Raw genomic sequence first — 25,215 nt, forward strand, 5'->3', positions numbered from 1 at the left:
TAACCTAATATATACATTGAGTTATATGTTTAAAGCCTTTGAATTTTTTCAAATCCATGAAAATTATTTCAGAAAAGAGGCAGAAAACCGGTATATATCTATATCTATATCTATACCTATATATTAATTGTAGTGTCAGATCTAATTAGCAATTGTGTTTTTCTCAACTGCTACTTGAGTTATCATCATTTCCTTCCATATATACTCTGCAGATTGATAAGTGGTGAGCTTTGCAAAGGGCCCACAGGCATGGATCAATCAATATCCACATCCCCTGGCATCATGTAGTCCTTCTACTAATGCTACATGGGTTCCTCAATTTTCTTTATCAGCCATAAAGGGAACACCTCTAAAGTTCATGTTTCTGAAAACCACCTCACTATGTGTCTCTTTTCCTCCTGGACAGGTGCCTAGTTCATCTCCTAGAGATGTACTTCTACTTACTAGAAAGGTCAGTTCATCCCCAAGGTATACATTGATGTCAAGGCATCAAGGAGTCTTATGGTATAAGAACTAAAACTATGGCCCAATAGTATGCACTGCCTTTAGTTGACATAACTAGAAAGGCCTCAAATTGGCATAACCTCATCCTTCCTCATTCTCCTCCCAAAACTAAGATCCCTTGGCCAAACTGGTCTCCTTATCAGGGCGACCAGTCACAATGCCTTCTTAGGTTGTGAGGTTTCATTTCCCTGCCAGCCCCATTGAATTCAAACAAACCAATCCCCTCTTCCCGTGGGAACCAGGGAGAACCTCCCCCTGGTTTTCTCTCTGGTCCTGAGTGTCACCGCAGTGTGGCCCTGCATGTGGTGTGGTGTTCTTCTCCCCCAGGCTGTGAGAATATGTGAATAATAAATTGGTGGTGATTTCATCTCTCAGTCTACTGTTAGAGGCTGTGTGTTCTCCATCCCCATAACCCTAGGGTGCAAATCTCTTCTTCCCCAAGTAGGTGAATAGTTGACAAAACAACTCTTTGCCTACCTTCTTATTTTTCTTCCAGTATTTGACTAAATTAGTTCAAGTAAATTGAGCTAAATTCAGTCAATTTATTAGATGGGGTGATGGTATGATGATTTTGTAAAGTATGATGTTTTTGGTGAAGCCATAGATTGTTAAATATAATTTATCTGGAAAATATACTCATATTTGTTGGACACTAGATTTGCTTATTCTCTGCCAACATAACATGATAAGAAGAAAGAAAATGCATACGTAAAAACAGCATTTCATTCTAAATTTAAATGGTAAAGGGACATTCAGAACTGTATTTAGTTTCTTAGGCTGAATTTCACAGTAACTTATACGTGAGAATCATCCTCACAGGTGAGCAAGTGGCACAGAAGGAGCACTGAAAATTTAAAATATAAAGTTCTAAATGCTATAACTTATTTTCATAATTTTATTTATAGTTACTTCAGGATTTCAAGTTAGAATAAGACACAGAGACTGGAAACGTAACCTGGAATAGGTTGAGTATTCAGAGTCATAGTGAGAAATATATTTCACATTGTGACCTATTTCACACATGAATCTGAAAAATAAAGTTTCACACAGAACTATTTGCTTTTACCATAATGATGTGTTTTGATACTTTTCTACCTTTTTTTTCTGTTGTACTTACTTTTTGTTTTTATCTAATTTTCTTAATATATTAAATTGCTCTCATGACCTACTGTTGGGTTATGACCACAAATTTTGATTACTTAATTATTTGATTGTGTGATTATTTAATATTTCCTATAATTTCTTTGGTTCCTAAAGCAAGCTGGAATTTTACTGAAGGCATACATTACCATGTATTCTTACAACTCCTCATTGTCAAACTTTAATACATGTTTGTAATCTAATAGAATTTAATTTTACCTCTGAAAATTCATAACCTTGGGTAAATAAAAGAGTTCATGATATGATTCCCCAAAAGGATAAAAGTAAGAGATAGGAGGTACAGGTCTGCAGGGGAACCAAAGCGACTTCTAATTATAACTGTTAATGTTTCATTGAGAACTATCATTGTGTATATTTTACCTAGTTCTTTTTCACCATAGGGTTGGCTTTATTAGCTGTTCAAAGCAAGAGAAGTACCTAGCTCCCTCCCTTGTCATTTCACAAAATACACCAAATGCTGTGTAGTTTGAACTCAAGAAAATCATTTTTCAAACCATGCATGCGATTAAAAAACACAGCATTTCTTCTGTTACCTTTTAGCTATTTCAGAATGTAAATTTCTATGATTGATTCAGATTATTTTTACATTATAAAAAAATCATACCTTAACTTACATGTTCTTCTTGGAAAATGATACCCATATAATTTTATTTTTTCTTATGTTTCATCAACTTTAAATATGAAATAATTTGTTTCTAATTTTTTTTCTTTTATCGCTTGAAGGCACTCATATTCTATCATGTACAACTTCTGTATTAATCCTTGCGGACCCATTGTATTACTATAAATCAAAAAAAGTTAAAAAGAAAACATAACATGAGGTGGAATATCTATATCTATACACATAATTTTAAAATATTCCTTGTGGGTATCATGAGAATCATATGGGACTAAATGCCTCCTTTCAAAACTATAAATATAGTGAAATCCTTTAAACTTAGCATATGTTGCTTGAAATGAGATTCAATGTTGAACAGATGCTCCCTTAGACCTGTTATGTTAAGACTAAATTCACTAAATCAGCATTAGTTGTTTTAAAACTTAGAGTTATAATTTGCCACTGATTTTTCTTCAAAGCTCCCACAGGCGTCAGTGGAAGATCCATGCATGGAAAAATGGCATAATATGTATCCTAGTTTTATTTATTTCATATGTATACAGCAGTATAAAATAATATATTACATTTACACTCATATTACTTATGTATTATAGCATTCACAGTAACAAACACTATAGTTAAGATTTATACTCATCCTTTGTTATATAATACCCTGTTTTCACTCACAGATAACTGTCTCAAAAAATGTGTCCAGAGCTGAAATTCCCTGCTTACTTTCAGCTCAAGGATGTATGGATGTACTAGAAGTCTGAGTTCTATCATTCAGATGTTTTTGAGTCTCATGAGAAATTAAAAAATTGTCTGCATCATTAATGCAATGTTTTCATGCAACTCAAAAACATCTCGAGTGTAAAACTTCAAACTAAGCATGTAACGTTTTCAAGGAATACAAAGCCTTTTTTTTTTTTTAATTTTACAAATACTTAAAAAAAACAGTGATTAGAAATACATGCATGCACACTAAAGGTATTAGAATTTTAGTCATATTATTGCCTGCAATACTCTGGCGGCACCCATCTACCTGCATTCTCACAATGCTGTAATCTAAAACCTATTCCAAGTTTTAGAAGGAAAAAAAAAATACTCTACTGAACAGTAGTTTCACAAATTACTGGTTAAGGATTTTGTTTGATCTAGCAGAGGGCTATTCCTTGAAGTGCTAACAATATATAAAATCAGTTTACTACTCCATGGCATAAAAAATATGGAATTTTGTCATTTTCTGTTTTTCCTTGTTAAAAAGGAACATAAAAAGGATGTTAAGTGCAAAGCCTTTACCACTACAAAATTAGAGTTGAGAAAAGATAAAGAACCCAAGAAATTGCAATATGAAAAATATAGGATTTTTCAGAAAAATTATCAAGTATACCAATGTTTTAAGTATTCTTTTAGTTCTTCGGGTATTAAAAGCACACATACAAATGTGAGGGGGAGGAAGAAAACCACATGCAATGACAAATAACAATGCTATTACCAATCTGTAACTTGAATAATTTACTTTATCCTTCTTAATATTTACAACATTTTGACTAAGTAATTATATTAAAGATGAACTGTACTCCAGTAAATAATTTTTGGAAGGTAAATGGTTCAATATAATGCACAGTTATTAAAGTTTATGTTGAGAGGATTTCCCCCCCCCCTCCTTTTATTGGAGAAGCGGGAGGGTTTCTACATTGCAAAAGATCTAACAGCAAATTATAACACCATAAAGAACTGAAACAGGAGAATGAGGAATTAAGGTATTTAAATCTTCTACTATAGCACTTAATGTGCAAAGTTTGAAAAGGCATTGCATTTAATATCTCCATAAAATAAAATATACATGTTTCTTTAATGTTTCCCAAGAAAGATGATGCACTAATAATGAAGCAGACATCGTAATATCTGTAAAGTAATATCTGTTGTGATATTTAAATATTTGACTTAAAATAATCTCACAAAATTATATTCACATTTAAAAATTAGAATTTTACATGTGGCTGAAATATTTCTAAAAATTGTCATTTGACATACTTTTGAAACATTAAGACACTGTTTCCACAGGAAAATATTTTGACTTTTTACTACTCTAAAACTAACCATGTTAACAAGAAGTAAATGTCATGATTATTATTTTCTGAAATAATTTATTGAAGAAATACTGTCTTATAATTTAGATATTATATATACATAATTATGAAAGATTGGATATTACGATGACTAGAGTAAGTAGAAAACCTTTCTACAATTCCTTTGCATACAAATCTAATACATGTTTTTTTTTGAAATTTTCAGTTATTGGTTGGTTGCATTTTCCATTTTATAGTCCTCCTCACTAGCATATAACATTTTAACCAATGTACTAAAATCATACCCTTATTCTGTTGTCACTTCTGATTTATTCTGATTGCAACAGAGAGTTAACTAATAACCTAATCATTTAGTATTTTATGTTTAAATAATTCTATTTTTTCCACACATTAGGTAGGATGTTTGGTTTTTTTTTTTTTTTTTGGGGGGGGGTTCTGTAGGTTGATCATAAAATTTCAAAATTAAAATGCAAATTAGTATAACTTGTTACTATGATATATTGAAAAACCTAATACACAAATATATAAGAAGCTGGTTGAAGGGAGATTATATACAATGATATAAAGGGCTAAATAATTAAAGAAAATTTCTTTAAGTTAAATGAATTAATACAGCTATTATATATGAAGTGAGTATAACCTCTTTTGCAATGCACAGAATAAGGCAGATGGATGTGGGTTTCCCCCCATGATTGTAAAATGATGATTGAAAGGTTTTAATTAAAGCAGAGTGACTTAACAAGAAAATCGTTTTCAGAGTCCAGTGTGCTAACCGTTGCATCATGGACCCCACTTTGAAAATCATTTTCTTGTTTAAAAAGCAGTGACGACAAATAGACTTTTTTTCCAGTTAAATTATATTGAAACATTTCTTCACTTAAAATAGTCCATAATTCAAAATGTTAATGTAGTAATGACAAAAGTTTGAAAAAATTTTGCTGCTGCACTTAGTGAATGTATGTGCTTTTTGTGTCATAAATGATAGATTAGCTTCACATGTTTTTAAAGGGTCCCCAATTTTACATAAATGATTGTGATTATGATATATTAATATCTAATTTGATAACAGTAAAATAAGCAACACCAAGATATCACTCAAATACGCATATTTAGGACCTAAGAATGTATGTATGTGTTTAATGTTAAACCTAAGGGAAATATTCCCATTTAAATGACATAAAATTAAGTGGAAAAACTTTGTAATGTGTTAATTTTGGGTATATGTTTTAATAACATAACACAGCTCAAACTAGCATTGAAAATAAGATTAGTTAAAAATTAAGGGAAACATTTTAAAATAAGTCTGTAATTTGGGTTGGGCCAATCTTTAGATATAATTTTGAATTTTTTTTTCTTTTTTAAATGGGAGCTGTGACAATTCTGTTTTTAATTTAGGAGAATATCTCAAATTCTCTGAATTTTCATTCTCTTAATTGTGTTTCAATAAGCAATACACAATATTAGAAAAAAAAGAAAATTTGTAAAAGGAAAAAAAAAAGCTTTCTACTGAATTTAATAATTAACCTTGTTGATAATAATTAAAAATCAACCTTCACTTTTCAAGACTGACTCATGAAGAATCTTCTCATTAATAAAACACTACATGAAAGCTATACAATTTCCACACGTAAGATAATACTGAAACAATAAAGTACCATCTTTCTATCTCTAAATTTATTTACTTTGTTTTAAATTTAGAGTTTCTTTATATCTTATAATTACTCTTTACCAGTTCAGATATTTATATATCTCTATATAGTCATATAGAGTTATAAATAGATTTTATATGCATGTGTTATTAGAAGTCACAAAACTATGCAAAACTATGTAAAATAAAATTCTGTGTGAGTCATGATTGAGGACTTCTTAAAATAGTAATCTTCAATTACATATTTTACACCACAAAATGTACAGACAACCAGTGTTTGTTTTCTTTCTAACAACAAATGCAGATGAATTTATAGATTCTTTATAAAAGCTTTAAATGATTCTACATTCAAAGCCATAGAAATAGAATCGAAAATAATGTAGATTGTTAGATATTTTGATAGTACATGTTCAGTGCTCCTCTGATAATACATCGACAGCTATATCTTTGGCATTGAAAATTCAGTACAAGTTCTTGGCAAAATTTTGTAGCTTAGAGTTTCATTTTCTTTTAAACAAGGAAAAACAGGGTTGAATAAGATATGAAAACTGGGAGGAAACTATTAATGATTGTTTTTATTCTTAGTAAGTTTATCTTTGGGACCCTGAATTACCTGTTACTTTATTGTATGATATGGACTGTATGAATCCATTTAAAAACCAACTGAGTTGTACCACATTTTAGGAAAATTATATAATATAATATATATATATATATTTTATATTTATTTAGAAGCTTTGAAATAGTACAGTAAACACTTTGCAACACGGTGTATAAACTACAGAATGTCTTTGATATTTTGTGGGTCTTCAGAATACAACATTTTTTATGACCCACAGGTGAAAAGAACATAATCACAATCTCTCTTGTAAAGTTGGAATAGTTAGGGGAACACTTGATCACACAAAAATAATATAAAACAGTCAAGTTTAAAACAGTGATATTGCATTTATAATGCAGAAATTTCCTTTATCCTTATGACTGGCTTCTCGTGGTGAATATAAACATCTAAAGGGCTCAGTGACATTTGGAGAGAGAAAGATATATAGTGCTGTAAACAGGCACACACTGATCGGACAGGCAAAATCAGTTGCCTAAAGTTTCTACAGTTCTGCACGTTTCAACTCATTTCTCAGGCCTGCTGAGAGCAATTAGGTCCTGTAAGTGGCCACCGTGACTCCGAAGGCTATCTAATACTCAGTTACACACAACTAACTGGATGGCCAAGATAATGAAGTTGAAAAGTTGATGCTTTTGTTGGTCGACTTTGTGCAAATCATGCTGCTTCAGGGAAGTCCTGTAGAATTGACTAGCATATCCTTTTCCGTGCTGTGAGAAAGAAAAAAGAAAATACTCTAAGAAAATAAGCTTGACTTTCAGTGTTTAGAACTGAACATTATTAGAACAGAAACAAGTACAATGGAAATGGGTTGTATCCCCGTACCAGTCACCAATAGCGTCAAAATATTTCAGTGTTATCTTGGTTTCTAATGGGCACATTTATTCTGCTGTTGGGCTTTCTGAAGACGACAGTTGTGACATTTTTACAAATCAGTTTTGCATGGGGAATATATACTTTATATACCAAGCACTGATTGTGTGGAGATTATTTTTTTTTAAATTATCTATAAACCATTCCCTACTTTACTATTTACACATGATCAAAGTATTGAAAAAATGTGTGGCCCTTACATTTCTAGAACAAATCTTTAGAATAGCTATGAGAAACTTATTATATATTCAATTTAATAAACTACTAGTTATATATATTAAATCAATATATAACAGAGAAAAATGTACTTAGAAAGTGTTTATGTAGTTTAAAAAGTAATGGCTAATTCACATGTTCTCGGTTTATTTTATCTCATTTTTTAAAATTATATAAAAATCAAACCTTTATATGGTCTACAATTTTTTGTTTAAATAAGTAAATTGATTCCCTGAAAGGATTCCATTTTCTCATAAAGAGGGTAAAGATGAAGGAGAGAAAAATATATTATCAAATTTGGTCCAGTCTTATAAAATATATTGCATTATGAAGCAGAATCCAGATTCAATCATTCGGATTTTATGATTCTAAGCATTGTATTTATTTATAGTGATAAAATATATTTCTTCCCACCTCCCCATAATCTTTGTAATATTTGACCATGAGCACAAGAAGGACAGATACAGCATCCCTTAGATCAGTATGCAGCACATAACAGGTATATAATAGAAATTTGCTGAAAATCAAGATAGTTCCATTATAATAAAAATCACCTTATATGTATACTCATTAAAAATTAAGAACTGCACTACTTAGCATAACTGAATTGTTTCAACCTGTTAAATAGTTGGCATTTATTTTTTTACAAATGTGATATGCTTATCCATGCAATTCCTCTCCTCAGATATTACCACTCATTTCAAGCAGATTATGTAATTATGTCTTTTTCCTAATTTACTTTCCCTAATTTTCTCATTTATTTTTCCTCACAAACTCAGTTTCTGACTGACCATCAAATGTTTCTTTACCACTAAACTATTGTCTGTGTCTATGAGTTTCTGTGGTTACCAGAGGGTAAGGGGGGTGGGGGGTGGGGGGTGGGAGATTAGGGTAAGGGGGATCAAATATATGGTGATGGAAGGAGAACTGACTCTGGGTAGTGAACACACAATGGGATTTATAGATGATGTAATACAGAATTGTACACCTGAAATCTATGTAATTTTACTAACAATTGTCACCCCAATAAATTTAAAAAATAAATTTAAAAAAATGTTTCTTTACTTGTTCCTTTTATCAAAGACCCATCAATTAAAATGATAGTGGTCAGACATCACCACTGACAGAAATTAAAGTGCAAATGCATAGATAAATACACCTAGTAATAACCAGTATTGAAAATTATCAAAACATGTTTTGTTTTATAATATCATATAATACCATGAATTATAAAATGAGTTACATAGCTAAAACACAGGACTACATGGTAGCTATTATAACTTATTTGGTCATATGACACAGAGAGATTCTATTAGCAAATAGAAATTTGTATTTTAAATACCCTTTTAAAAGAATTAAATCCTATTATGCCCTTGAATTCAAATTCCCTGTTTCATGATAAACTTGAGTATAAATGAATTAAATACATTTTGTTTATACCAATCATAATTTTAAATTCTTCTTAGTAAATTAGAATAGTTAGCCACCATACAAATTCAGGTTTATAAAGAGAATTGGAACAAATAATTATAGTGACCAAATAACTTATTCTCCAAACTGAACAATGGTGTGAGTAAAAGAAAGTGCTATTAACAATTACACAAGCTATAATCTTATGCTCTCCTGGACAACCCAGGAAATATGATCACCCTACAGGGAAAATTACTCCTTTCAACATAAGTTGGAGACACTACTTACAGATTCACTTTTTTTTTCTTCAAATTGTATAAATCAGGAAACATTGATTTATAGGTAACATCATTCCAGTAGTTCAAGGACAAAAGGATCTCAGAAGTGACCTATACCCAATCTATAAATTAATTCATTATGTGGGAAAGAAATGAATATACTGAAAAGCTACATCTTAGTATAAATACAGAAATTAGTCAACCTAGCACATCTTTACATCTGTAAAATATTTCTAATTAGGTTAAAATATTACTTATGAGAAAAGCTACTATCATTGATATTATGTGTTCATTTGATTTAGTCAGAATACAAAAAGAGCTGCATTATTAAAGTGGGTCGCAGTTAAAAGAATACAGAAATTTGGCACACATTATACTCAATACCTTATATATAAACATTCGCTTAATAGGTATCTTTATTAATCTCTGTTTAAGGTTCCTTTATGCTGTTTATATTTAAAGTGTACCTAATCCAGATAAGAGTAAAAGGGATGAAATATATGGTGATGGAAGGGGAACTGACTCTGGATGGTGAGCACACAACATGATATTAATACATAGATGACGTAATACAGAATTGTACACCTGAAACCTATGTAACTTTACTAACAATTGTCACCCCAATAAACTTTAATTTAAAAAAATAATAATATAATCACATTTTATTAAATTTACCTCCTCTGACCTTTCTGTTAATTCAGGAATGCAAATCTAAACAGGACAAGTATAAGAGCTGAGGTTGAAGGTCAAGACAAATTAGAATGGGGAGGGCAGAGTTTTCCTATTTCAGAAGTTAATTTGCCAAATATGAAGTACTGCCAGACAAACTAGAGCAAATGAAATATTTTATTATTCTTAAAGTTATAATCACATACATTTTGTTTTAAGGCTTCTAAGAGGTGAGTTTGAATGCTGAATAATCTTTATTGTTTTGGAACTGAATGGGTTAATAGTGGACAAGTAGCACAAAAATATTACTTAAAAAAAAATCAATGTTATTACAGAGCCAGTTCCAATGACAATGTTAACTATTATGGCTATGCATTTACAAAAGCAATTCAGGCTGGAGAGAATGGGTCAAATACATCAAATCGCTATGCTTTCTGATGTATTCAATATACGTTTTGGAATTATCAACGCATACTTGGAGGATTTCTTCCTTTTCTTTTCATTTCACAAATGTGTTTTTCCCCCTAGCTATTCATCAGCATATGTGGGGAATTGGTCACTTGATGTGGTTGGAAGATTTTCTTTTCAGTAAAATCAAAAGTAATAGGAAAGAGACTGTTAGTATTCCTTTTGACCTCTATTTATTCATTCACTGCCTTTATTCTTAATAGTGAGTCATAGAAATGTCACATTTAAGACACCATCTTACGGTCTGAAATATAGATTAAAAAGATCACACTTAATGAAAAAGAGATATTCAAATCCCCACCTTATAATTTAGCATATATGTATGTGTATATTTAACATATATATGTATATATATATGCATGTATGTAATTAGCATACATACATAATTTTTAATGAATGTTCCATGATGCATATTTTTATGATATTGTGGGATCCTGTTATTGTCTTTGATAATTTATAAAATGATATTGAACTATGGAATATTTAAAAATTATGACGAATGACTTCAGAAGCATCACTGCAAATAAACATATGTTGCAAAAACAATTATTAAAATATCGGTACTGTTGTCATATTTTTACCATGTATAATAATATAATAGAATGGTGAAAAACAATTTTGTATAATGCAATGAAATGACACTTTACCAATTTGAATATCCACATTTCTGTACATGCATAGCAGGAAGTAAAATACTGTCCGTTATTCTTTATGATAGAATAAACCACAGAAGCTAAAGCAATAAATAAAGCTTGTGAAGTAATCTAATCTATTTCTGCAACTGAAAGAAAGAGCAACTTTCAAACATCCCAGATGAATGAGACTCTACTACAGTGAAACACTTTAGAGCCTGAGATCAGTAACCTACTGCGGAGCTCATCCAAATGTTTAATGAGCCTCGTGTCAGGGCACTTCTTTATATATACGGTGAATCTAGCACACAAGAGTTGAAGCCCATTACCCCTTGGAGAAGTCAGAAACACCTGCTCTCTGTTCCCTGTGTAAAAGCAGATCATAAACTTAAAGAGTTTAAAAGTAAGCCTCCATTAGAGATCTACCCAGGGGAATAATCAGTTATTTTTATTTTCCTGTCTTATTCTTGAACCAGTTTTGAGGGTTCTCTTTAAAAATCTCTTTAAAGATTTTTTTTTTTCTGTTTAACACTAAAGTCTGGAAATGAACATAGTAGTATTAACTATTAAAAGTGGGTCACTGTTTGATTTGTCTTTTACATCCCCACTTGGACACCCTTATACTTGCTTTTATTTTTTTTAAATAGTTGTGCATTGTTCATACTGTAAAATTTTTCCTCCTCACAAAAATTACAAAAATATTTGAAATTATATATATGTACATATATGTATATATATATATATATATATACACATATATATGTATATTAGGTTGGTGCAAAAGTAATTTTAGTTTAAAAGGTTAAAAATAATTGCAAAAACCACAATTACTTTTGCATATATATATATATATATATATATATATATATATATTTATGTATATAAAACAAAAGGATTACATACTATGGCTTATTATGAATTATAAAAAGAACAAAAGCTTTCTGCTAATATATATTGTTTTTCCATCAAATAATAATAGCTTAGTGTAGCATAAACTTGACTTCTTATGTTTATTTCCACATGCTCACACCATCCTCATATTAAATTTCCCATTTTCCTGTCATCAAACAGTATGCTTCTTTACTCTCATTTGACAGAGTTTAGGGATTATAAAATATATCTAGAAAACAAGAGTCCGTTTCAAGGAGGTGGTTTCCTTATGTAAACTTAATTAGTTTTCCAGAAAGAAAATTTTGTGAAATAAGTAATTCCAACAATCCTCTCATGTAAGAAATAATCTGGTAAAGCCAAGAGTTTATTTTTAGTTCAGTTTATATGTGTATGCAATGATTACAACATAATTTGCAATTAATAAAGGTTGATTAGATTAAAAGATAAAAGCATGGGTATTTTAAGAGAGAAGAAACTGGCAAGTGTAGCTTTGTGGAATAGAAATGTGCAGCACTGAATGAGTAAAATGAAGGAATTCTACAAGAGAAGACAAGCACGTTGAGGGTAATATTCTCCACACAGCCATGCTGGCTCTAACAGTTCTGGCACCATTAAATAGTCACCATCCAGCCTCAGAATCTAATGCTATCAATACGGCTATATTTTAGTTGTGAGAATGTATACCAATTTGAGGCTATGGATTCAAAATTAAGCGGGCCTCATTATCTCACTAAGAATGGTGTATGCAAAGAAGGAATTTATTTTATAAGCTTGCGATCAAATAGAGTTGATGCATTGGGCAAAGCCCTGAAATTACAACCAAGTGAAAATTTCAGAATTTATGATTACATAGGTTTATTTATAAACCAAATTTTATTGTTAAATCAAAAACTTAACAGCCTTGAAAACAGGGGTCTCTATTGGTTCACAAGTACAGTCCACATGTATGACAGGACACCAGTGCTGTCACATAGTCTGGTATGGGGAAGTAAGTCCCCTGATACACCATGGGTTAGAGGATCCACAGGCTTTCAGAAATTTGTATATACTTGCATGTGTCTGCATGTACATGTGTATGTACAATAATTTAAAACTACCTCCTCACAGTGGCTGGGGGGCTGCTTGGAAAAAGTGAAGGGATTAAGAAGTACAAATGCGTAATTACAAAATCGGCACCAGGTTGTAAAGCACAGAATAGAGAATATAGTCAATGATGTTGTAATAACTATGTATAGTGCCAGCTGGGTGGTAGGCTAATTCGGGGAACCACTTCATAAATATATTAATGTCTAATCATATGTTGTACACCTGAAACTAACACAAAATAATATTGAATGTCAACTATAATTGAAAAATAAATAAATAGATAAATAGCAAAAAATAATGTAATAAAATAAAACTGCCCCTTCACAAAGACAATAGTACATTTACAAGTTGGTTCAGAAGGAAATATCTATTCTGTGAGTTACAGTGACCATGCCAACTAACACTGATATTTTTAACAGGGTAGTGTAATTATAGTAACTCAATTTTGCTTGGTTTAAAGATATGTATCTCTAATTAGTTATATTAAGAGTGCTTTGCATTCTACAACAAAAAACAGGGATAGTATATCAACTACTTTAATGAGACAATATGCTTTATCAATATCTGAATTGACATGAGCAAGATATCTAAAAACACACAGTAATCATGTATAGCTTTTCCATCTAGACAGAAGAATTGCCAATATTCAATATCTTTTTTAAAACTAAAAACATTAAACTCTTAAATTATTTATTTAAAGAAAACTACTATGATATCACATTTGCATAGAATTTTATACATTGAAGTGATTGATTCCAGACTTTTTAAAAAAAACATAAAAAAATTATGCCTTGGATGCTTACCAAGTTTTCCTTCGGGGGAAAAAATTAGGACCTTACCCAGAATACTTTGGCCACTATGCCAGGCTCTCTTTGATAAACAAACCACCCTTAACTCATTGGTATCTTAAAATCAAGTTTGGAGACTGAATTAAACTTTAAATGCTTTGATCCTACCTTGGCATATATTGGAACTGGAACACTAACATTCAAGTTCTGAAAATTAGGTTTGTGAACTCATCCTAGAAAAAGTGCTACATAACTAATTGCTGAATATCACTATGATCACCTTCCAAGTACTCCCCTTGGGAAGCTATGCACCGACTCCAGTGCCTAGTCCACCCTTCAAAGCAATTTTGGAACTCTTTTTCTGGAATGGATATCAGAGCTGTCATCTTACTCTTGTTGTCCTGAATGTCATCAAAATGTCTTCCTTTCAATTTTTATCTTGGGTAAAGAAAGAAGTCACTGGGGGCTAGATCAGGTGAATAGAAAAGGGGTTTCAATATCATTATTTGTTTATTGGCTAAAAACTCCCTCACAGAGAGTGCCGGATGAGCTAGTTCATTGTCGTATGGCAAGAGCCATGAATTGTTGGCAAAAAGTTCAGGTTGTCTAACTTTTTCATGCAACCTTTTCAGCACTTACAAACAGTAAACTTGGTTAACTGTTCGTCCAGTTGGTACAAATTCATAATGAATAATCCATCTGATATGAAAAAATGTTAGCAATGTCGTTGCAACAAGTTCATGAACCTAATTGTCAGATCATTGCCCTCCATGTTTTGTAATATCATTGAAATTTTTTCTGAAATCCTTTATCATAATCCACTTAATATAGAAACAATAATTTGTTCCAGAACTACTTGAAAATAATATCCTTTACATTGGCAAAGATGAACCCACAGAATTTCTTTTGAAGACAATCCACTCAATTATATCTTACCTCAATAATGATAAAGAATTCTTTCATTTAAGTTCAACAAATACCATTATGTTGTGTATCTAACCTTTTAAAAAGATACCCATATGTTCCTTTAAAAAATAAACAGTTCCTTTTTTTTTTCCTTGAGAATTATGGAGTTGATAATATTTACTGGCATTTAGATACTTGTATTTCAAGTAGTTTCCTTCAAAACAACATTATAAGGAGATCAAATTAGTCACTTTCCTGTAAGGTTAAAATTAGCATTAATTTTCAAAGCAGAAGGCATGGAAGATGCCTGAAAGGGATTGGTTATTCTTATAAGTACAGGGATGTTGAGTCTGTATAGATCTATTTGCAACAAATAACATCATTGTCTCACAATATTAGACCAACTAATACTAATGAGTACAACTTCACCTTTTATATAAAACCAAGCATAAATTCTGGCAATGAAAGATGGAAAAAAACTTAAGAGTAAATACATAAGACCGTCACTTAAAAAATACATAGCCGTGTATCTAATTTATTAACCACTAATAGCCTGTATACACAGGGGTAATGATTCAAAATAATTTCACTAAAATCTCAGATAATGAAACCATGAAATAAGTGGAAAATCTTCTTAGTTGTTAAATAAAATGCATGTAATACAATTTACACAAGTTTATTTTCAAAAAGCACACACACGACAGACATGACAGGCTCAGAGGGGTGTTGAAATGCTAACACAATGAGAAGTAAAAGCTGACCACTGTTTTGCTGTGTCCAGAAAAACACTCGCACACTAAAGTAGGTTAGCAAACCTAAGATTATATAAACTCCAACAACACCTTGAGAAGAGTTGCCAGATAAATACAAGGTCCCCAGTTACATTGGAATTTCAGATAAATAAAGAATAATTTGTTAGTATACAATTCTCCGTGCAATATTTGGGTGTCATGTATTATATTTGCTAAAACTGGCAAGCCTACCTCAAGACTGCTGCTTCATTACACCACAGATGACATTAGTTACCACTGAGGCAAATATTACGCTGTGTTTTCTACAAAAATGTTGCTTATATTTTCTAATTATTTTGTAAAACTATGCTTCATGTAATACATTGTAAACATATTTCCACCAAAGTTATTTAAAATTAAGACATCAGAATTCAAAAGGAGATAAATAAAACTCAGTTAAAATATAAATTTATATTCAATGACTAATTGCTTAATTATCATACATGAATAAAATCTTAATTACTACTGAACATTATTTGAAAATTCTTAATCTTGTCTAGAGTGAAATCTTTGCTTTTGTGAGATAAACAACATACCAGATAAAATGTTCTTTCTTCTTTGCTTAATAAACATAATTTTAAATTATTTATTCTAAAATCTAAGATTAGGTATACATTTTAATTTTAGTTATGTACTAGAAATCATTTAACCACTTCCCTCTTGCTCTTTCAATTTAATCCATAATCAGATAATTAGAGATTTAAAAACTCATAGGCAGTGAATCAAATTTAGCTCTAAAAACCATCACAAAAATGCTAAATTGTTAAAATAAGATTATATCATGCTTATTAAAGTTTAAAATCACTTTAGTTATGTTCTAATTAAATGATGAGTTAGATCTTTAAATAGTTACATTACATTCCGGAAGTTTAAACTTTGTGTCTGATTGAGGTTCATCTTAATTTGCTGTACATATTTAACCAGATAATAAACTACATAAATGTAGAAGTCATGTGATACATTATCTACAAAAAGTATCACGATAAATCTAAGAAAAAGTTCAAATTTTAATTAATCAGCCTTTATTGGGACCAGTAATAGGTTCTGGTTAAATAGTATTGGAAATGTATATATATCATTATTAAAATATGAGAAATGTACATATCCACCTACATATCTCATAATAAAGCCCTTGCCAAAAATATCAAAATTTTGTATCATTATTTTTAAGAAAGCATCTGAGATACTCATTAGTTGCCACAGTGCCATAATAAAAACATATAATATCTAAGAAAAAAATCTGAAAGTAATTTATGCAATATTGATGAGTGAAAATACCCAACACCTAAAAACTGTTCCATGAAAATCCCAGAAACCTGAAGGAAAGGGAGATACATTGCTTCTAGGCGTCGTTGCCCTGTGCTATCGACAACCTCATGCCATAATCAGCATCTGCAATGAATCCTCTTACATGTTCATGTTTAAGATTGCCTTATATTTACTTAATATTTACATACAGGTTTGTAAATTAGCAGTTGGTAATGAGGCTTAAGAAGTTGTTAAAGATTAAGTGATCAATCAGAAAAAAGGAAGAAAGAAAGAAAAGGAGGGAAGGAAGGAAGGAAGGAAGGAGGGAGGGAGGGAGGGAGGGAGGGAGGGAGGGGAGGGGGGGAGGGAGGGAAAGAATGAAAGAAAGCAAGAAAGCAAGAAAGCAAGCAAGAAAGCAAGAAAGCAAGAAAGCAAGAAAGCAAGAAAGCAAGAAAGCAAGAAAGCAAGAAAGCAAGAAAGAAAGAAAGAAAGAAAGAAAGAAAGAAAGAAAGAAAGAAAAAGCAAGCAAGCAAGCAAGCGAGAGAGAAAGAAAGAAAGAAAGAAAGAAAGAAAGAAAGAAAGAAAGAAAGAAAGAAAGAAAGAAAGAAAGAAAGAAAGAAAGAAAGAAAGAAAAATAAATGAAAGAACCAGCATAGTTAAGCCTGGCATAAAAAGAACGTCTCTGTCATGGAAGGTTGAAGGGAGATGCAATCCAGGGGAGAATATATTAGGAGTGGAAATGGTTTGGTTTTGGGGGAGTGGGGGTTATTTGTTTGTTTGTTTTGACATTCTGATATCACTATAACTGTATTAATTTATATAAGTTGGGAAGATGCCTAGATTACTGAAGAAAAAAAAATGCACTTGCTTCCTTGGTTTCAGGGTGTTTCATTTAGATTCATTGATGTAGTCTATAAGCACTTATGGGTATTTACTTTGCTCCAGACAAAGTTCTGGGACTTGAGACTCAAATGGATACACATAGATTCTGCTCTAAAAGATTTAATTATCCAATGGTCAAACAATTATTTTGCAAGATCTTTTAAAATAGCAATCGTGTATAAAAATATATAAGTTACAAGAAGAACACAGACACACACATACACACACACACACACACACACACATCTTTGTCTGGGAAGGTTCTCATTAAGGGTAAAAAGAGTTGAATGTTAATTGATGGGTAAGAGATGGCTGAGCAGACGTGGTAAGGAATGGTTTTGTAAAGGAGAGAGCATTCCAGAGGGAGACCAGGATGTGTCCAAGTATGAGGCCCAGGGAAAATGGTGTATCAAGAGACTGACAATCATTGAATAACATGAAGAAAAAAAATGTAGACTGGGTTTAAATATAAAACAGAGCAAAGCAAAAAATTTAAACAGAAGAATACTGAAGTCAAATGTCTATAAGTATAAATGAATACTCTAATTATTTCACAGTAGAAGCCAGAAGGAAAAATAGACACGTCTTCATTAATTTTGGTGTGCTAGGTGGAAGGACTGGGTTGGGGGTACACAAAAGTAAGTAACATGTGTCTCTTTTCTCACAGAATCCAGTTAGAGGTTCCAGGGATTATACTTTATATATCTGGAAATAGTTTGCATTTCATCACCCTGAATCTTCCAAATGTAACAAAATATTTTGCAGCCAAAATAATTGCCTGATTGTTTTATAGCTGGTAACTCAATTCTAAGGATAACTGTGGGGGGAAAAACGAAAAAACAAAACAAAACAAAAATCCGGAGGTGAAATGAGCTGCTCAGAGAAGTGATTCTAACCCCACTATCCCAAGCTTTGGATAGTGTCAGAAGCAATAAAATCAGGGATCTATAGAACAACATGGGACATTTTTCCTTCAAATGTTAACAAAGAATAAGGCAGATAATGATCATAGACTAATATTAAATTAACTTTATATTATAACTGTGAAACCGAATCTTATTTAAAAAATGAAATATTGCTCTCAGGTTTGTCCTTTCGTAGAGAGACACTCACAAGTAAATCTTACCCAAGGGACATCTGGTATGCAACTCATAGAAATGCTGAAGATACAGGGACAGTTTTAATTATGGCATTAAAAATAAATATTTTAAATAATTAAAGGGGTTGTACATTTGATCAAGTCTTTCCTATCCCCAAATAACCCCTGATATATTTTCAATTATCTTTTCTCGTGTCTACTTTTCACTTCCAAAATTCTTAATTTACAAAAGAAAGTACAGTTATTTTTTTACACTATCTTACAATTAAATAGTGTGAAAAATTCCACACTTTTGATATATACATCAGACATAATTTATCTTAGTTTTTTCCATTCTACTGAAATGCACTCTGGTTGAAATGTTCCTAGTTGGCTTACCAGTTTCGAATCAAAACTGACTCCCACCCAGCACAGGAATTTTATTATTATTAATAATAGTAGCTGTAGTATTGGGGTGTGCTCTTCTCCCAATAATCCAGTCTCAAGATTTGAGAAACATTCTTAACAACCACTTTCTTTACTTTTTATTGCTACATTTAGAATTCTAATACTATAGATTTTTTTTCAAAATGTCTCCACTAGTAATCTTTTCATTTTTATTCTCCACCAGGTTTATTGCCACAAAGCTTGACAACTGCAAAAACACACTGTTAGTAAAGCAAAAACAAACATACAGCCCAACACAACAAATCCTTACTAACTTCTTTCTAAATAGTTTCCGATTTCTTAAGCCTGTGATTCCAGTAGTACGTTGGTTATGGACGCTTACTCTAAAATCAGAAGGTCTCAAATAAAAAGCCTGGCTCTCCCTGACTAACGGTGAGTTCATGAGCAAGTTACTAGGCATCTCTTTTCCTTAATCTTATAATATGCAAAATGCAGCTAGCAAGAATACCTATTTCATTTGGTTATTGTAAGATTTAAATGGATTCCTTTCTGAAAAGTCCTTAGAATAGTGCCAGGCTCATAATAAGTGCTTAATAATTGTTAACCACTGTCACTGTATTATTATTCAAAACGTGTCTTAACCTATCTAACATATAACTTCCAAACCTTAAGTTCCACTGTTAACCTTGGATTTGTTTTACAGATATGCATCCTAGCATATTCACTTCTCCATATTTATTTGCTCTCTAATTCAGCACTTTTGTTCATGCAGTTCTGTGCTCCTAGCACACTCGTTTTCTCAATAGTTAAAATCATGCAGATGGCGCTCTGATATTGACCCCAAAGTAGAGTTCTAGAAATCCTTTTCTGATTGCACTCTAAGGGATCTCTCAAAAATAACCAAATGTATTTTATTCTAACGAAGTAAATACCTTGTTCATCTGTTAATGACATAAGAAACTGAAAACATTGACTCATTGAAAACCAGCACAGTAAAGTACAGCAGAGGGAATATAGTCAATATTGTAATAACAATGCATGATACTAGGTGGGCACTAGATTTATTGAGGGCATCACTTCCTAAGGTATATTAATATCTAATCATTATTCTGTACATATGAAACTGATATGATATTGAATGTCAACTGTAATTGAAAAAAAAGGTTTTAAAAACAATGCATTTTAAGAAGAGAGAAAATGTTTAATACAGTTGACATTATAATTTCATTCATAGATATGTTAAATGGAAAAAAAATAAATCTGTTTTAAAATTTCATAGCTTCCATAGTTGGGAACCAGCACTATTCATAACAGGAAATTTCATTATTTTATAGAAAATGAGAAAACTTTGTTTTTATAGGAGACATGAACATGAAAAGAAATAAGAACATATGATGTTTAAACGCATTGGCACTGGAATTTAGATGTTAAATCTCTTGTTGTTCAGGCAAAATAGTGATATATATGCAAAACTGACGTGGAAGGCAGAAGACTGAAATTACACAGAATCGAAAAATCCTGAGAATTTATACAGAGAGCTTAATGAATTAAACCATTAAGAGAAAGTAAAGTTTGAGCCGTTTTTTAGGCATTTCTCCAATGGGCTTATGATATCATTTACTACTTTTATCTGACTTTGAAAGACAAAGGTACAAAAATATAAATATAAGCTGACTGAGACAATCAGGTTTATCAGATAGAAGCATTTTAGTGAAAATAAAAGAGGCAAGAAAATTGCTGAGTTTCTGTGTGTTCGAATACTGGCAGACATAGATATCTTTGGTATAGCTTATAAAAAGACCCAATTTTCCACACTAACCAACTGTTTTCATTTACTTTGTATGACGGTTTTAGGGCATCTGTGTCTCTAACACACAAGGATGTCAGAACTATTTGGAATAACAGCCTCCCGTCTAAGGCCAGAATTTACACTAGAACCATTGCCGAAATACAGATTGACTAATTGGATATAGCCATTGGCATCATTTTCTAAAAATTTCCGTCTGAAGAAATATAAATTCTTTATTTTTCTACAATCACCAAACATAACATGCTGCTTCTTAGACTGAAATAAAAATCTGTTGTTTCAAAAAAGTGTATTTTTGTCAGATTATTTTTGCTGTGTGTTGTCCATAATCAAGTACCTTCACTCATTGTAAATGCACAAATAAAATAATCAGAATATAACATTTTAAAAGTGGTCATCATGCTGTACTAACATCATCATAAAACAAAGCAGGCTCGCTGGGCATTATATCTGTTGTTGTAGTCTACCCATTGCATTGGTTTCACAGATGAAAAAGGAAAATAGGGATAGTCTACTTTTAAAATATATGTATTTTGTGAAATAATATATACTGCACATGTGAAATAGTGATATACTGTGAAAAGAACATTTGGCATCGGATTTTTCTCTGGGAGTAAAAAGGAGCATCATTAATTCTATTGGAGCCCAGAATTTTAATTTTCTCCATATTAGGCTGATGTCATTTTTTCCAATTTTAACCGAATATGTGATTGTCTTGAACACTTAATGAGTGCTTCTTTTGGGTCAGGCACTCACGGCTATAAATATGTTAAATATTTTAATCTCCACAATGAGCTTTTGAAGATGTATGCCACGGATGAGGGAAATGAGTTACAGGAAGGTTACTGAAATTACGGAGGTCACACAGCTAGTAACTGGCTGGATCAGTATTTGAACACTGGCAGACTGGCTGCATAACCAAAGATGTTACCCACACCACGTCACTTCTCTGACACGAGGACAGTTATAAAGCTCACCAACTCACGTAAATGTACAGTAGGCTGTAAGTCCGAAGGAAGTACATGCATACTTTGAGTCCAAAATCAGAAAATGCTATCCTCTGAAATTAAACGTTCCATGTTATCATAAAGTCAACATGGATAAGCTTAGTGATGCTTAGAAAACCTATCCTGAAAATAGTGACCAGAGTCTTTTTCAGGTACTTACTAAGGACCTCACAATCCAACTAAGTAGGCAGTTTGGGTTTCACGTACATCATAAAGGGAGTTGGAAACATTTCACTAGTACTGTAATGTGCTTGAGGTTAGTTTATTCATTCTTTTTGGTCACAGAGATCTAAAGTACAGCGTGGAGAATATAGTCAATAATGTTGCAACAACTATGTATAATGCTAGGTGGGTACTAGTCTAATTAGAACACCACTGCATAAATTATATAAATGGTTAACCACTATGCTGTACACCTGACACTAATATAAAATAATATTGAATGTCAACTGTAACTGAAAACAAATGAATAATTAAAAAACAAACAAACAAAACAAACAAACAAACAAAAAACCCTCAAAACAGGACTGGTGGCTTGCATAAGGTTGGAGGCAGGAGTATACCAGTAATTAAAATGCTTTTGCATGTTTCTAAGATGGCCTAGAACAGGTGACACTCAGATGACCTATCCTGAGAATTTTGGTCTGTGTAGGAGGTACAATATCCTTACATTAAATGAGAATGCATGAGGCTATGTGTCATCACTAATAATGAAGTTGATCCCAGGCCCTTTATATTCTCAACCAGAGTTCTCACAGTATTTCTACTTTTCCCGTGGGTATCACTCAGGAGTATTTAAGTCAATTCAGTTATTATATTTGTATTGTAAATTAAGATATGGATCTTTTATCACCTCAATTTGTGATGAGTTCATGAGTCAGAATCATTTTCCTAGATAGCAGGCCTTGAGAAGATTTATATAATTTGGTTCTAGGGAAAACAAAACTGAAGACCACTGTGCCTAGAACACAGTAGGTGCTCAACAAAAAGTATTCTTGAATGTGGACCACACTGTTTTTGTCAGTAGCTTGGGAGGACTTGCCAAAAGCAGCTGGTTAAAAACCTTTCTACAGTTCTAACCGGGCATGTCACTACTTTACAATAAATATAATAGTACTATAAGGAATAGAATATATATTGACATCCCTCTGAGATTAGATAGCTATTGAAATGTGAAAAACCGTAGTGACTGAGAAGGACAAAAATTTAAAATTAACCTTAAAGCAACACAATATGTGCTTTGTAAACTGCATTCAATGTTTTAATTTAAAAGGAAGGTAATATCCCCGATATTAGATATATTAGCACACTTTTTATAGGCATCATGAAAATGTAATTTCTGTGAAGAATTCCAACAAAGCAAGCAATTTAAAATTTCAGGGATTATTTTCCAGAACTCAGGCTTAAGTATAAGTTTGAGAGATGAAATTAAATTATTCAATGTCAGGTATTTCCTAAAAATAATTCTAATTAAGCCTGCATTACAAAGAAAAAAAAATTACCTTCCCCAATAATTTCAATGGGATAACATTTTGTTAGTTTGAGAAATAATTATCTTTACACCATTCTATAATACAAATTAAATGGAATTTGAACATATAGATTTCCCAAATCCTTAGCTTAATTCAAATTCAAAAAAGTTAGAATTCACCCCAATCTATCAACAAAAAGCATTTCTACATAGTCTAATACCAAACAACCCCTTCGCCTATATAAAATTAAGTATATTTATATAATAATAAAATATTAATATATCTAAACCTGAAATCATTTACGATAGCCTGAGATTCATAGGGCATATTTCATGATCCTTGACTGATGAAAATAAATATCACCTTGTAACACTGGTTGTGTATTTATGAAACTGATGCCTTTACTATGTCTTATTTCATCTTCTCATGCCTATAAAATGGGCACTCAATAGTATCTAATACTATTAGTATTCAATTTAGCATTAATATTTAGCTAATGATTTTCCACTTTCATTATATTTTTAAAGTGTGTGATTAATTCATGCTTCCGCATTACCAAGCTAATACTACATTTTAATTTTCTCTCTAAAATATCAGCCAAAATATAACGATCATATATAGCCTGCTTGCTATATCTTCCAAAATAATTAAGAAAGCATGTGTTAATATTAAGCTTTAGAAGGCTGAACAACTTGACCTTGAATCATTAATAATGGCTGCTACATTTTTATTTAATTATGAATCATGTCACAGTAACTGAAAAAAACCAAAGGTTTTACTTAAAATTCAGCAGAAGATATTATGATACCAAAAGTACAAAATTCTTATTATAAGAGAAATAAGCCAACAGTAAAGAGAAGGTTCAATATTTGACAAACAAAATAAGATTTCTTTAATCTATAGACATGTCTTCTTTTTATAAATATTACACATATGAAGTCTTAAACCTTTAAGTTGTAATCCATAATTTAATAGACACAATATGTTATTTATTGCATACATATATACACACCTATATATGTGTGTATATATACATACATATGTCTGTGTGTATGTATATAAATATATATGATTATATATATATGACAATTTCACACAGCTTTTGCACTTTACACATTTCCCCAAGTTTTCTTCTAGGAGTATGATTTCTTAATTCTTGTTTCGGGGCATTTTATCATCCATATTTCAATGTGTGAGAGAGGGAAAGGGTTTAAGACACCAAATTTTTTTCTTTTCAAAATTCCAGAGAAAGACAAAAGTCATCCCCGTAGAAGTAGGAAGGGAAGGGAGTAGATATAAAACACGGCTTTTTCAATTGTCTTTCCTTCATCCTCCAGTAAAATTAAACATCATCCTCTTCACTCCTTTACCAGCTCCAGTTTGGGGAAGAGTGTTTTTTGAAAAATACATCAGAGGACTATTCCTCCACCTCACAGAGGGCGTAGGCATAGGTCTGTAGATCGTAATGCTACAGTGTTTCCGTATCTCTCAGGAGCAAATATCAATGTCAGGGGCAGGATATTTCCTACAATGTCAAATTTAAATCTCTCAGAATGCAATATAGATCCATATTCTCTTTTTTGCTCTCAATAAAGACAGATTAACTGATCACTATCTGTGTAGTATTTGTTTAAACACTTAATATATGTTATGTCAGCTCACCACTTTTCTTCTCAGTTCAT

At 31.6% G+C, this 25,215-nt stretch overlaps 1 protein-coding gene across 1 annotated transcript in view; it reads right to left on the bottom strand.

The window, feature by feature from the left end:
- Window positions 1-6,682: 6,682 nt before the first annotated feature.
- Window positions 6,683-25,215, bottom strand: part of PCDH10 (protocadherin 10) — a 42,181-nt gene continuing 23,648 nt past the window's right edge. The window contains exon 5 of the mRNA XM_019749027.2: window positions 6,683-7,333. Coding sequence (XP_019604586.2) covers window positions 7,314-7,333 — 20 coding nt within the window. The 3' untranslated portion in view covers window positions 6,683-7,313. The remainder of the gene's footprint in view (window positions 7,334-25,215) is intronic.

This window comes from Rhinolophus sinicus, linkage group LG07, assembly GCF_036562045.2.
Source record: "Rhinolophus sinicus isolate RSC01 linkage group LG07, ASM3656204v1, whole genome shotgun sequence".
NCBI classification, from domain to species: Eukaryota; Metazoa; Chordata; class Mammalia; order Chiroptera; family Rhinolophidae; genus Rhinolophus; species Rhinolophus sinicus.